At 42.1% G+C, this 16,043-nt stretch overlaps 1 protein-coding gene across 3 annotated transcripts in view; it reads left to right on the top strand.

The window, feature by feature from the left end:
* The window catches only part of stau2 (staufen double-stranded RNA binding protein 2), a 211,545-nt gene that overhangs the window by 98,074 nt on the left and 97,428 nt on the right, over nt 1-16,043 (top strand). For all 3 annotated transcript variants that reach the window (XR_007956897.1, XM_052023204.1, XM_052023203.1), the window contains one exon: nt 1,283-1,420. Coding sequence is in view for 2 of the 3 variants with exons in the window: in XM_052023204.1 (XP_051879164.1) it covers nt 1,283-1,420 (138 nt within the window). In the remaining variant the exon portion in view is untranslated. The remainder of the gene's footprint in view (nt 1-1,282; nt 1,421-16,043) is intronic.

The following is a 16,043-nucleotide window of genomic DNA, read 5'->3' as shown; positions in this document are numbered from 1 at the left end:
GATGCGGGTCATTGGGATCCAATGCGCTGTCCTCTGAAGTTTAGCACGTCTTCAACTTCTGCATCAGCACACAGCAATGTAGAAGCTGAATGTGAAAGTTGGAAGCACGCTGAAAGTTAGGTGTCCACAGGACTTGCTGATTGAATCCAGTGGTGATTCCAGAACAAACTGAGCTGAAGGGCTGAATTAAGTTCTCATCCTGCCCCTCAGCTTTACACCAGCCAAGGTTGGGTGCTAGTGGCAACCTCCATTCTTTTGCATGAAGTTGCTAATCTTTGTTAAAATGGTTAAATTTTTTGTTTTGTCATCTTCATTTCACATTATAATCAATATTCATTAATTTACAGTAGTTTAATATTGGAGACACAATAGACTGCAGCTGCCATCCCTCCCTTATCTGGTTCCTCTTCACCCTCCTTTCATTTCAGATTCCATAATCTGCAGCACTCTGTTTTCTTCCCTGCGCCTCCCTGCCTCTGGTGCTAACTCCACCCTTCCCTCCCCCACCTGGCTCTATCCCTCTTCACCTAGTTCTACCAATTGCCTACCAGCCCCTGTCTCCCCCCTCCCTCTCACCTCTTTATACTGGCTATCTTCCCTCTACACTCTCAGTCCTGATGCAGAATCTTGACCCGAAACATCGACCATCCCTCTGCGTCCACAGATGATCCCCGACCCGCTGAGTTCCTCCAGCAGTTTTGTTTTGGCAGTAGTTTAATATTGCTTTAAGTTTCTGTTTTGTTTTGCATTTTTCAAATTGAAATAAACATTTTCCGTGTCTCTGACTATCAGAGATGTTTAAAAGTAAAGAAACTGCCATTGCAGGAGTGAGCCTTCAAAGATTGTAAGGCTGGTCCTGGGGACAGAGACTTTGGTTCTGCTGCCTGAGACCTGGTTGCCCCTCGTGACCTGCTCTGCATTATATTACGGGTATTGAGCGGAGCCCTCCAGTACTATGAATTTCAAGAGGTGCCACGGCAGCTAACCGTGGGATTAGCATAGGGCTGAGTACAGGCAGCACATCAGATAGAGTTACAATCTGGCCCAATGTTATAACATATTCTGTGATCCTGACTAGAACTATATGACCCATTATAGACAACAAATGAAATTGTTATCTTCAAATTTTTGTTGCATTATTAAGTGTTGCTGTCAATAATTGAGGCATTAGGAGATCTACTTGTCACTACTGAAGTGACTTATGTATCTTAGTCTTCTCTCTCCACCCAGTACAAATACATTTCATTGTGTATCTTCCATTTATGAAGTACTTCTGTTGCAGACTGGTCCAGAATATGGCCAAGGTATGAATCCCATCAGTCGACTGGCCCAGATACAGCAAGCAAAGAAGGAGAAAGAACCAGAGTATCTTCTATTATCAGAAAAAGGTCTTCCTCGTCGCAGAGAGTTTGTTATGCAGGTACATTGTCTAGATGCTTTGTGGAATTATTAAATATGATTTATCATTACAATTGTGAAAAACAAACTCTACAAAAGTGGCATCTTTATTCTAAGTTTTCCTGAAAGTTCAGACCACATTATAAAGTACTTCTATATCTTTCACATGTAGAACTATGGAACTATGAAGAATGATATTAAAATATTAACTAATTTAATTTAGTCCATTCAGACACAGTGAAACCACTATGGACAGTCAAGCAACCCCAGTCATCTGAAAATAGGCAAAAATTGTGCAAGGTTTTATACCCACTCCCCTCCCCTCAATAAAAATTTAAAGCTATCTTTACATAGACCTGTGATAAATAAACTGTGCACACATTTTATCAATCTAACTCACTGAACTTTAGCCTTCAGCAACTACAGAGTAACCACAGAAAATAGTCATAAATAGGCAATCATGAACAGAATGTACAATTTAAAATTTGAGAGTGGAAATGTGGTACAAAGGGGGAAAAGTGTGTTGGTTTTACCTCCAAAATGGAGAACAGTTGGAATGGCAGCCTCTATTGCAAGAGGATTTGAATACAAAAGTAGAGACAGCTTGCTGTAATCATATGGTGCCCTGGTGAGATTGCATCTGGAATATTGCATGCATGTCTGCAGTCTTTACCAAAGGAACAATATAGTTACAACTGAGGAAGTGCAGGGAAGGTTCACCAGGTTGATTCTTAGGATCAGTGGTTTGTCCTAGGAGGAGCAGTTAAACAGAAGAGGCCTGTACTCTGGGATCTGGAGGAATGAGAGATGATCTCACTGCAATGTAGACAGGAAAAAAGATGTACTATTGGAATTCACTCTACCTAATGTGAGCTAGGAATGATAAATTGAGTAGTGACAAGAGAGTTTCAGGAAAAAAAAACTATAAATAATCATTCTAAAATAAAAGAAAAAGACAAGATAAGATCTTTATTAGTCACGTACATCAAAACACACAGTAAAATGCATCTTTTGCGTAGAGTGTTCTGGGGCCAGCCTGCAAGTGTCGCCACGCTTCCGCCGCCAACATAGCATGCCCACAACTTCCTAACCCGTACGTCTTTGGAATGTGGTAGGAAACCGGAGCACCCGGAGGAAACCCGCACAGTCATGGGGAGAACGTACAAAATCCTACAGACAGCGGCAGGAATTGAACCTGGGTCGCTGGCGCTGTCATGGCATTATGCTAACAGCTACACTACTGCAAAAGAGTGATTCAAACTGTGCTTTAGTCACGACAGTTAAAGGAAACACAGTAAGTGTTAGTATAGTTAAACCAGGAGAGAGGGATAAGAATTGTAAGTAAAACATTAGAGCAGGATATATTAGAACATGTAGTCCAAATGAGCATTTATACAAGCACACAGAGAAATGAAACGCAGGTGTGTTCAACTTAAAGGACCTGGCATGGAAACCATTACTGAAATAAGGCTGCAGAACTAAATAAAAAATTTGTAGAAAGGAAATAAAAAATTGTGGATGGGTGAGTACTTTGTAATTAAGGCTGAAATCACTCAATGATGAGGGAAGCAAAAGCCAGAGACAAGAGACACTGGAGACTTTATGTATAAAATCAAAAAGAACAGAAAATAATTTAAGACTTTAGTGGGAATAGTGTAGAATGATAGAATATATAAATGCACAGAATAGATAAGTACATTAGTAAGGTAGTTTTAATAGAAATTTCAACATATGTCCAATTTAGGATAAGTAGGTAAATTCACAATGACAGAACTTCTTGAGTATGTTTGAGATTGTTTCCTGCAACAATTTTTCTCGTAAGTAATGAGACAGATTTATTTAAAAACCTAGCAAGTAACACAACATTTATTCGATAGTGATCCTAATGCAGTTGTAGTTTTTGAAAGGGAGAACACAAAGCAGCTGCTAAGTTTCTAGATTTAAGTGGGTGGATTTCAGTGCAATGAGCCAGTCTGTCCATTAAGATTGCTCAGGTCTGTTAATAGGTAAGATGACAGATGATCAGAAGCTGTTCGTACTCTTCAGAGACTAGAACTCTTTAAACCAAACTTAGTAACAATAAGGCATATATAAATGCAAAAGCTACCATGAATGCTGCTTGTAGGGTTTATAGATAAAGACATTACATTACAAGGAGATATTAGTAGATTAAGTGTGTGGCAAACTGGGGCAAATGGACTTCAATGCAGATATATGTGAGGTCCACTTTCAACATAAAGTACTTGGCCGAGAGCACTGTCCAACCGGTGAAAAGTTAGAAAAAGTGAAGGCTCAAAGAGATTTACCTTTCAACTCGCTCGACACATTTACTGCCTCTGTGTTGTCAGGTTACTTGGGCAAGTAATCAGGGGAATGCTATTTTTGGGATTGCTCTGAGAGCCAGTATAAACTGTATTTGCTGAATGGGTTTCTTCTATATTGTGAGAAATATGAAATTGTCCTGAAAGAGTCCCATTTTCCTTCACCTGGACTGTTGAATCTGCCACCTTCATACATTGTTCGAAAATCTCTCTCCATGACTTTAATTCCATCTCCCTCTTCTATCGCCATCTCAGGTTGAATCAGATTGTTTACAACCTTAATTTATAGAACAGTAGTGCACTGGATAGGCCTTTCGGCCTACAATGTTGTGCCGATCTTGATGCTAATTTATACTAAATGTCTTCCTCCTGTATATCATCCATATCCCTCCATTCTTTCATATTCATTTGTCTCTCTAAAATCCTCTTTAACTCCACCAAACCACCTGCTTGCACTACCACCCCGGTAACCCATCCCAGGAACCTATCACTCTCAGCATTTAAAAAAAAACTTGCCCTTCACTTCGCCTTTAAACTTCCCCCTTCTAACCTTAAAAGCATGTCCTCTGGTATTTGACATTTCTACCCTGGGGGAAAACATTCTTACTGTTTACCCTATCTATGCCTCTCATAATTTTAAAAACCTCTATCAGGTCTCCCCTTGGCCTCTGACACTCTAGAGAGAACAACCCAAGTCTGTCCAACCTTTCCTTTTAGCTCATATCCTCTAATCCAGGCAGCATCCTGGTAAATCTCTTCTGCACCCTTTCCACAGTCTCCACATCCTTCCTATTATGGGGTGACCAGAACTGCACACAATACTCCAAGTGCGGTCTGACTAAAGGTTTATATAGCTGCAGCTTGACTTCCTTACTCTTATACTCAACACCCCTACCAATGAAGGCAAGCATTCCATGAGCATCCTTTACCACCTTATCTACTTGTGTAGCCACTTTCAGTGAACTATGGACCTGGACACCAAGATCCCTCTGTAACTCAATGCTGTTAAGGGGCCTACCATTAATTGTATACTTTCTCCTTTCATTTGACCTCCCAAAGTGCAACACTTCACACTTGCCTGGATTAAACTCCATCTGCCCATATCTGTAACTGATCTATATCCCACTGTATTCTTTTATAGTCCTTTACACTGTCCACAACTCCACCATTCTTGGTGTCATCCACAAACTTGCTATCTACCCATCTACATTTTCATCCAAATCTGATCCTTGTGGAACACCACTGGTCACGGACCTTCAGCCAGAATAACAGCCTTCCACCCCTGCTCTTTCTTCTATGGGCAAGCCAGTTCCAAATCCAAACTTGCAATTCCTCCTAGATCCCATGCATCTGTATCTTCTGAATCAACCTACCACAAGGGACCTTATCAAGTGCCCAACTAAAGTCCATGTAGATAACATCTACTGCCTTGCCCTTGTCAAGCATCTTTGTCACCTCCTCAAAAAACTCAGCCAATTTTGTAAGGCATGACCTGCCCTGCACAAAGCCATGCTGACTGTCCCTGAGCAGGCTGTGCCTTTCCAAATGTGCATAAATCCTATCCCTCAGTATCCTCTCCAATAGCTTCCCTACCACTGATGTGAGGCTCACTGGCCTATAATTACCTGGATTATCCCTATTTCCCTTATCGAACAAAGGCACAATGTTTGCTACTCTCCAGTCCTCCAGGACCTTGCCTGTTGCTAGTGAGGACACAAAGATCTTTGTCAAAGCCCCAGCAATCTCCTCACTTCTTTCAAATATTCTGGGATATTTGCCATCAGGCCCTGGGGACTTATCCACCTTAATGCTTTTCAGAAGACACAGTACTACCTCCTCTTTAATCTTAAGATGTCCCAGCATATTAGCATGCCCCACTCTGTTTTCACTGTCCCCCAAATCCTTCTCCTTGGTAAATACTGGAGCAAAGTACTCATTTAGTTCCTCAGCCATTTGCACTGACTCCAAGCACAAATTCCTTCCTTTACCCTTGAATGGACCTACCATCTCCTTAGTTAACCTCTTTTTCTTAATATAAAATGCCTTGGAATTATCCTTGATCCTGCTTGCCAAGGACATTTCATGGCCCCTTTTGGCCTTCCTAATCACCTGCTTGAGCACTTTCCTGCTGTCTTTATATTCCACAAGGGCCCAGTCTGATTCTAGCTTCCTAAACCTTGCGTATGCTTCCTTTCTCTTCCTGACTAAATGTAGGACCTCCCAGGTCATTCAAGGTTCCCTTACCTTACCATCCTTGTCCTTGCTCCTTGCCAGAACATGCCGATCCTGAACTCTGATTAGCTGCTCTTTAAACAACTCCCACATAACAGATGTGGACTTGTCCAACAGCATCTGCTCCCAATCAACGCTCCTGTCTTATCCTGTTGTAATTTGCCCTCCCCCAATTTAGTACCTTCCTGCAAGACCCAATTATGTCTGTACTCATAACTATCTTAAAACATAATGAGTTGTGGTCACTATTCCCAAAATGTTCACTCACTATCAGGTCTGTTACCTGGCCTGGCTCATTTCCCAAAACTAGGTCCCGTATGTTCTCTCTCCTCTAGTTGGACTTTCCGCAAGAACCCCTCTTGGGTGCACTGAAGAAATCCTGCCCCATCTAAGCTGCTAGTATTAAGGAAATTCCAATCAATACTGGGGAAGTTAAAGTCCCCCACTATGATAACCCTGTTGTTTCTACATCTTTCCATACTCTGTCCACAGATGTGTTCCTCTACCTCTTGGTGGCTTTTGGGGGGCCCATCAGCATAATTGCACATTTCCTATTTCTGAGCTCTACCCAAATTGCTTCTGTGAATGAGCCCTCCAGTACGTCCTCTCTGAGTACTGCTGTGACATTCTCCCTCATCAGTAGTGCAACCCCTTCACCTCTTCTACCCTCCTTTTTATAACGTCTAAAACAATGAAACCCAGAAATGTTGAGCTGCCAGTCCTGTCCCTCATGCAACAAGGTCTCTATAATGACAACAACATCGTAATTCCATGTCCTGATCCAGTCTCTGAGTTCATCCTCCTTACCCGTAATGCTCCTAGCATTGAAATAAGAATATTTCAGCCCATCAGTCCCACCATGTTTATTAGCCTGTCCCTTGCTGTCCTACCTTTCAGTCTTTCTTGTCATACCATCTTGTGATGGCAAACCTGTGCTTGTTGCTGTTGCTTTTCTGAGCACAAGAGATTGGGTGTTTGGAAAGCACTGTTGTAGAAAGTTTGTCAACTTACTACAGTATATTTTACAGATTAGTAAACAGTGCGGCCTATCATGTGAATATTTAGTGTGGTGGATGGGGTCCTGACTGATGTTGAGTTTCTTGACAAGTGGTGGAGCTGTACATATCCAGCCAAGCCAAGAATATTTCAATATGCTCCTGGCTTGTGTGTTGTAGATAGTGCAAAGGATTTATTTTGGAGTTGGGAATTAGGTTATTCATTGTGAAATACCCAGCCTTTGAACTGGTCTTACTTGTACTTCCTTGGCTGGTCCAGTTAAATATCTGGTCAGTGGTGATCCCCAGGATGCTGCAAATGGGTACTGCAGTGATGGAAATGCTATTGTAAACGTGAATCAAGTGGCAGTTTATAGTGCCGATTTATATAATGAATCTATGGGCAGCAGATTTTGGAGAATTAGGCTACATCTAATAGCCTGCAAAAATGGGAGCAATGATCACAATTAACCTGCATCCAATCAGTGGAATGTGGGCCATGTGCCAACTTTATGTTGCTTGCTAATAGTAATTATATAGTCCAGACAGTGCTGCATTGGTTAGCTGGATACTTCAGGGGCCAAGGAAGGCACCATGATTGCTGCAAAAATAACAAGCTTTGACCTGAATTCTGTACTGCCATGATCACATACCTGCTGTATCTTGAAGGAGTGGAATGCCTTTCGGTTCTGGTGAATTGTAGAATCAACATGTGATGTTCACAAATGTTCATGCAGTGAATGGTACCCTGCACCATGGGAACTTGCAAAAATTGCAAAGCTTCATGCTCATTCTGTGTGCTTCTCTCTGACAAAATGAAATTATTTCGCTTTGCAAAGACCATGTCTCTGAACTTAATAGTGAGCTGCAAACTGAAATGTGATAATCTGTCTAGTACTGTCCTTGAGAGAGCCGAATGTAAAAGAGTTCAAAGCCATCTCACTTCCTCAGCCAATGGCAGTTTTGTCTTTTCCACTGTGCCTAGGCTGAAGATCTGGCTCCATAAGATGGCAGATTTTACCTCTACCAAGTCCTCCATCAGCGTCCTCTGCTCCAGGGGAAAAAAACTCAGCCTATGCAGTCCCTCTTCATAACTGAAACGTTCCAATCCAAGCAACGTCCTGGTGAATCTCCTCTGCAACATCTCCAGTGCAGTCACATTCTTCCTACAGTTTGGCTGCTGGAATTATACATATTATTCCAGCTGCAGCCAAACCAATGTTTTATAAATTTGTACCATAACCTCCCTGCTCTTATATTCTGTGGCTCAGTTAATGAAGGCAAGTATTCCATATGCCTTCTTAACCACCCAAAATAAAAACAGAAAATGCTGGAACACTCAGCAGGTCATCCCCAACACTCAGGAATCTCCTCTGCACCCTCTCTAAAGCTTCCACATCCTTCCTATAATGAGGTGACCAGAACTGAACACAATACTCCTAGCGTGGTCTAACCAGAGTTTTATAGAGCTTCAGCATTACCTGGCATCTCTTGAATTCAATACCCCGACTAATGAAGGCCAACACATCATACGCCTTCGTAACAACCCTATCAACCTGCACGGCAACCTTGAGGGATCTATGGACGTGGACCCCAAGATCCCTCTGTTCCTCCACATTGCTGGGAGTCCTGCCATTAACCTTGTATTCTGCCTTCAAATTCGATCTTCCAAAATGTATCACTTCATACTTTTCTGGGTTGAACTTCATCTGCCACTTCTCAGCCCAGCTCTGCATCCTTTCACTGTCCTGTTGTAACCTATAGCAACCTTCTACGCTATCCACAACACCACCAACCTTTGTGTCATCTGCAAACTTACTAACCCACCTTTCCACATCCTCATCCAAGTAATTTATAAAAAATCACAAAGAGCAGGGGTCCAAGAACAGATTCCTGCAGAACACCACTGGTCACCGACCTCCAGGCAGAATACGCTTCATCTACCACCACCCTCTGTCTTCTTTGGGTGAGCCAATTCTGAATCCACACAGCTAAGTTTCCCTGGATCCCATGCCTCCTGACTTTCTGAATGAGCCTTCCATGAGCAACCTTATCAAACACCTTACTGAAATCCATGTGCACCACATCCACTGCTCGACCTTCATCAATGTGTTTTGTCACATCCTCAAAGAATTCAATCAGGCTTGTGAGGCACGACCTACCCCTCACAAAGCCCTGCTGGCTGTCCCTAATCAGCCTATGCTTCTCCAAATGGCCATAAATCCTGTCTCTAAGAATCTTCTCCAGTAATTTGCCCACCACTGAAGTAAGACTCACTGGCCTGTAATTCCCAGGGTTGTCCCTACTCTCTTTCTTGAACAAAGGAACAACATTTGCCACCCTCCAAACATCTGGCACTACTCCTGTAGCCAGTGAGGATGCAAAGATCATCGCCAAAGGTGCAGCAATCTCTTCCCTTGCTTCCTGTAATAACCTTGGATATATCCCATCCGGCCCCAGTGACTTATCTATCCTAATGTTTTTCAAAATTTCCAGCACATCCTCTTTCCTCACGTCAACGTGCCCGAGTATATCAGCCTGTAGTACACCATCCTCACAAACGTCAAGGTCTATCTATCTCTGGTGAATACTGAAGCAAAGTATTCATTAAGGACCTCCCCTACCTCTTCCAACTCCAGGCACGTTTCCTCTTTTATCCTTGATCAGTCCAACCCTCACTATAGTTATCCTCCTATTCTTCATATACGTGTAGAATGCCTTGGGGTTTCCTTACTCCTACTCGCCAAGGCCTTCTCATGCCCCCTTCTGGCTCTTCTAAGTCTATTCTTAAGCTCCCTCCTGGCTACCTTGTAACTCTCCAGAGCCTGGTCTGATCCTTGCTTTCTAAACCTCAGGTAAGCTTCTTTCTTCCTCTTGACAAGATGTTCTATGTCTCTTGTCAACTATGGTTCCTTCACTCTACCATCCTTACCCTGCCTCAATGAGACAAACTTATCCAGAGCCCCATGCAAGTATTCCTTAAACAACCTCCACATTTCCGCTGTGCACTTCCCCAAGAACATCTGTTCCCAATTTACACTCCCAAGTTCCTGCCTAATAGCATCGTAATTTCCCCAGCCCCAATTAAATACTTTCCCATATCGTTTGCTCCTATCCCTGTCCAAGGCTATGGTAAAGGTCAAGGAGTTATGGTCGCTGTCTCCAAAATGCTCTCCCACCAAGAAATCTGAAACCTGACCAGGCTCATTGCCTAGTACCAGGTCCAGTATGGCCTCTCCTCTAGTCGGCCTGTCCACATACTGTGTCAGGAATCCTTCCTGGACACACGTAACAAACTCCACCCCATCTATCCCCTTTACACTAAGGAGGTGCCAATCAATATTAGGGAAGTTGAAATCACCCATGACAACAACCCTGTTATTTTTGCACTTCTCCAAAATCTGCCTCCCGATCTGCTCCTCAGTGTCTCTACTGCTACTGGGGGAGTCTGTAGAATATTCCCAATAGAGTGATCACTCCCTTCCTGTTACCGACTTTCACCTACACTGACTCAGTAGATGATCCCTCCAGGATATCCTTCCTTTCTACAGCTGTGATGCTGTCCCTGATCAGCAAAGCCACTCCCCCACTTCTTTTACCTCTGTCCCTGTCCCTTTTGAAACATCTAAACCCCAGAATATCCAGCAGCCATTCCTGCCCTTGCGACAGCCAAGCCTCTGTAATGGCCACAATGTCGTAGTTCCGTGTATTTACCCATGCGCTAAGTTCATCAGCCTTGTTCCTGATACTTGTCGCATTAAAGTAGACACACTTCAGCCCATCCAACTGACTGCAATTTTGCCCTTTCAACTACCTATCCTTCCTCGCAGTCTTTCTACACACTGCATCTATTTGTACACCAAATGCACTAACCTCTGACTTAGCACTCGGTTTCCCATCCCCCTGCCAAACTAGTTTAAACCCTACCCAACAATTCTAGCAAACTTGCCTGCAAGAATATTGGTCCCCCTCCAGTTCAGGTGTAACCTGTCCTTTTTGTACAGGTCGTACCTTCCCCAGAAGAGATCCCAATGATCAAAAAATCTGAAACGCTATCCCCCGCACCAATTTCTCAGTCACGCATTCATCTGCCAAATCAACCTATTCACTGGCGCATGGCACAGGCAGCAATCCAGAGATTACTACCCTTGAGGTCCTGCTTTTCAGCTTCTTACTTAGCTCCCTATATTCCCTCTTCAGGACCTCATCTCTTTTCCTACCTATGTAATTGATACCAATATGTACCATGACCTCTGGCTGTTTGCCCTCCCCCTTCAGAATGCTGTGGACCCAAACTGAGACATCCCTGACCCTGGCACCTGGGTGGCAACATACCATCCAGGAGTCTCTTACACGTCCACAGAATCTCCGGTCGGCCCCCCCCCCCCCCCCCCATACTGTGGAATCCCCTATAACTATTGCTCTCCTCTTCTCCCCCCTTCCCTTCTGTGCCACACAACCAGGCTCACTGCGGCTTACCCCGGTAGGTCGTCTCCCCAACCAGTATCCAAAGTGGTATACCTGTTATTCAGGGGAATGGCCACAGGTGTACTCTGCACTACTGCCTATTCTCCTTCCTTTTCCTGACGGTCACCCAGCTACCTGCCTCCTGCAGCTTTGGAGTGACTGCCTCCCTGTAGCTCTTATCTATGAACTCCTTGTTCCCCCATAGGAGCCAAAGGTCATCCAGCTGCAGCTCCAGTTCCCTAACACGGTCTGTAAGGAGCTGCAGCTGGATGACTGGATGTCTCCCAGAACTCCCACATCTCACAAGATGAACACACCACTGACCCCGGAGCCATTCTAACTACTCTAGCCTGGCACTAAAGGAAAAATCAAAGAAAGAAAGAAAACTTACCAGAGACTTACTTTAGCCTCTGACTCCTCTCACCAAAGCCTCTTGAGCCAAACCCTCAAGCGTTCCACTCTAACACTGGTCCCCTCGCACAATGGCCGCTCCCAAAATGGCCGCTTCGCTTATACCTACCTGCCTTTTATTCACTGCTGTTAATTAGCATATCAATTAGTAACAATTTGCAAATGTGCCTCTTTTAGACTCTTCCATGGTGAAACTCAGAAGCACATGCACAGAGACTCACCTCTTTTCCTGATGGTAGCTTGCCTGCAGTAGCCTATTAACCTAACAATCTGCATGTCCTTGGGATGTGAGAGAAAACCAGATGACCCGGGGAAACCCATCCAGCCACAGGGAGAATTTGAAAACTTTATTTTAAAGTATTGGCAGAATACTTAACACTGGTTCTTACTAAGATTGATTCTTTCAATTTCCTCCACCTTCAATGAGATTTTACCACCAGAAACATCTTCCTTTCCCCTCCCCGTACAGTACTCCAAAGGGACCATTACCTTTGCAACTTCCAGATTCACTCTTGCATCTCTGGCAACCACTCTCCTGTTCACGGCAGAATAACTTCATATGGTCACTTTATTTCACAAGTATGCAATGCACATGTCAACCATTTACCTGCGTCATTGATTCTTAACTGGCCACTGAGGTGACATTTTACTGGAAATATCAGTTAATATTTTAAGTCAGCATTGGTCTTGGAATGTTTTTTTGAAAAGGAATAAAACAACATCTCCATAAACTTTATTCCCCTTGACTGTATATATCTGTAATTCATGCATTTTCCTTTACGGTCCTGGTTAATTACATTGTGAATTAAATTTGAAGTTATCTTATGATACTATTTTTAGATATAATAAAACCAATTGACATTTACAGAAAAATACTAAAAAATCCAATGATTTTAAATGCCATTGTTACATCAGGCACCATTAATAGAAACGGTGGTGATTCACGACAAATAGTGATTTTATAGTCCGTCAGCACATCAGAATAGCATACATAGTTCGGGAAAAGAGGAAAGAGGTGATTATGTCATCTGACAATGAAATACATTGTGCAAAAGGCAGTTATTTTTGAATTCCCTTAATCCTTTACAAAGTAATATGAATGGATCTTCAAAGTAGTGGGAATGCCGATCTGTTGCCCACACTGATTGGGTAAGTAGGAATGAGAGAACTGTAGTTTACTGATTACACTGACATCCTGTTTGTAACCCTCACTGTGGCATTTTTCACTTGGGAAAATTCATGTTTTTTTTCCACCAATTACAGATTCCACTGTAACAAGGCCACTGAAATGCTGCTGTTCATTTTCTGTTTTTTTTTGTGTGGAAGTCCTGCCAAGCATTGAAAGTGGGAGTTAAAGATTGACAAAAAAAATTACACGTAGTGTAAAGACCTCTTAAAGATGCACAAGCAGAATTTTTAAATGATAATTTTTCCGATAGCATGGGACTTCATGTCTGAAGATGATCATCATTAAAGAAGGCATACAAAGATGCTCGGACACAACCATGTCCATTCACCAAGTTGACTGGGGATTGCCTCTGCATTGGAGCAATGTAGAGGGAGTTACAAAATCATGCTAGCACAGGGCAGTTCATTCCCTTCAACTGATACTTTTGCATTTAGCTTTAAGGTTCAGCTGCAGTATCAGCCAATTTGGTGCTTCAGATGCATCAAGCAAGTCAATATGTTTATCACTTTCATTATGTTTCCATCTTAATAAGCAGCCCAATTTCAAAGCTCTGTAGCATTTCAGAAGGTGCAGATGTCATTGATGGCCATCTTGCATTTGTCAGTATATAACTGGTAATGCATTAGACATTTGGGATCCATTGACAGGATTTAAATTTGAAATTACATTAAGATTCAAATGTGCAGTGCAACCTGCATGTGTGCCATGATGCTATATCGTTTTAACTATTACTAGCTTAGCACTTAAAGGGCTACAAAATTGCATGTTACCTCCAAGGCTACAACAAGTTGCCAGGGGGTCTTTCTAAGGATTTTGGTGAATCCTGCAATATAGGCATATGTTCGTATGCACTTCATTCTATGATCTGAACGTAAAGTAGGTAGGTCAAAAGGCTGCCTTCTGTGTCATTATAACATAAGTCTCTTACTCTTGAGTATGGAGTTTGGATGACCTCTGTCATGTAATGATGAGCAGAATACTGAGAGCTGCGGCAAGCGTCAGCAGCAACTACTTGGCTGAGAGTGACTATGACCCTGACCTCAATGACCAAAGCAGTCAGGTCACATGTATGAAGTAACAGGTCTTAGTGAGGACCAAGGATGCAGTTGAGTGTTGCCCTTTGAATAGTGAGAGTCAGTAAAACTTGGTTTTTCTGTGACTACATAAGAACTGTCAATTTTCAGAGCATCTCACTGTGGACAAATCTTGCATGTTACACTTTTGGGGGGATTTTATGCCAGATGAAAATTGTAAGGGAGAACAAAACTCCTGCCAGTAAATTAGATGACACATTTCCTTGTGGCTGGAGTGGCACCTGGAAATATAAGCGGCATTGCTGCAGTCTGGGTTAACCCAATTTCCAATTGTATAGCACCACTTGTTTTTGGAGCTTGTGAATAATTTTTCAGTTGTTATTTTTTTCCTCATCACTATTCTTGAATTTAAATGTGTTGCCTATTTCAGACTTGTATATCTCTCTCATTTTAAAGACCAGTATCTTATCTTTCCACAGTCATTCCATCAGCAAAATTGAATTGAGCCACTTAACACATTATTTTCGATGGGCCTGCATTAATCTTGGCCATCCTTTGTTTTGTGCTTTCAAATGTATGCATTATTTTTAATAATCTTAATATTAATTTGTTCAGTGTCCTCAACATGAGCTCCAGTATCCAATATATTTTATTGATAACTGTTTTTATAATGACCTGATATTTCAGTGGTGTGATTCTCACAAGATTTAACCAAGTGTCATTTTGACGTACTTGTAGCAATTTTGCTTCTGAATCATTCATGCTCCAGCACATAATCTAGATTAGCACCACAAAGCAGTATAGCATTGGGGCTGCATTGTTGGCAGAGCTATCTTTAAAGGTAGAGACCTGTCTGCCTCCCTTGACAGCAATCACAATCCCATGGCACGCTTACGAATAGGCCAAGTTCTCCTGGTTTCCTGCCTGCCAGTTTTGTCTCACCTAAAATGTATAAATAAGAATAATTGGTCAGTTATTTCAGCACTGCTTTGGTTTTGTAAGCATTAACTAGGAAAAAGACTCGCAATAGCCACACTTCAAAAGCAATCTTTGTCCATGAAGCAGCTTGGGATATTCTAAAAGGCATGATATAAATCCACATTTTTCTCTCTGCACTTGTACACTGGTCCTGTATTTGTCTGTATTAATTTGAATTGTTTCATCCATCTACATATTTGATACGAGCTCCTCTGTGGACTTTTATTTCTCATTGTTAATTTCCCACTTGTGTTTCTCTGTGAAAAGATGATACTACTATATCAGGTCCCGGCCTGGAATTTCTGTGAGACCCCAACATCATTTTCACAATTTCTGAAAAACCAATGCAAACATTTCAAGCAATATGTATCTATAAATACTGAGCGCAAGTTGAATTTTCTTATTTTTTTTTGTCTGAGTATAAAAAACCATTTCACAGAAGCTGGCCACTCTGTGCCACCTCCTCACCACCCGGCCCCTGTAATAAACTGCGGATAAATTCCCAGAATGAATTAATCACCATGATGAGTTTCTGCTGATTGCATCCATTTGTGAGGCTTCAGGGAGTTATTTAAAATTAAGTGCAAGGGCACTAAAAGGCACCTTTTTAAAAAGCTTTTGGATATTTTTTATTTGCTCAGAAACTGAGTGTATTACTCCACCATAGCCAGTAAATAGTACTGTAATGTTTTTTTCTGAAATCTAATGCTACAGATTCTGGAAATTTGAAATTAAAAACAGGAAATACTCAGCAGTTCAGTGTTTTGCTTTTGAATTACTGCTTAATTCACTGCCGCTTCTCTTCTGGGAAAGTTCATCTTGAAGAAACTTTTTGTTCTTCCTCGATTTGTCTTTTACATTTTTCTCAATTATTTTCTGCTTGCCTTAATTTTCCTCTATACTCCTCCCCCACGTTTCAGTATGATTGCGGCATTGAATTAAATAATGAAGTAATCACACAGGTAATCAATTGCACCAGTAAATTTTTTATTCTCTACAATGAAACACAGAATAAAGC

This window comes from Pristis pectinata, chromosome 9, assembly GCF_009764475.1.
Source record: "Pristis pectinata isolate sPriPec2 chromosome 9, sPriPec2.1.pri, whole genome shotgun sequence".
NCBI lineage: Eukaryota > Metazoa > Chordata > Chondrichthyes > Rhinopristiformes > Pristidae > Pristis > Pristis pectinata.
Note: the sequence above shows the minus strand (reverse complement) of the source record. Positions and strands in the feature narration are given on the sequence as shown.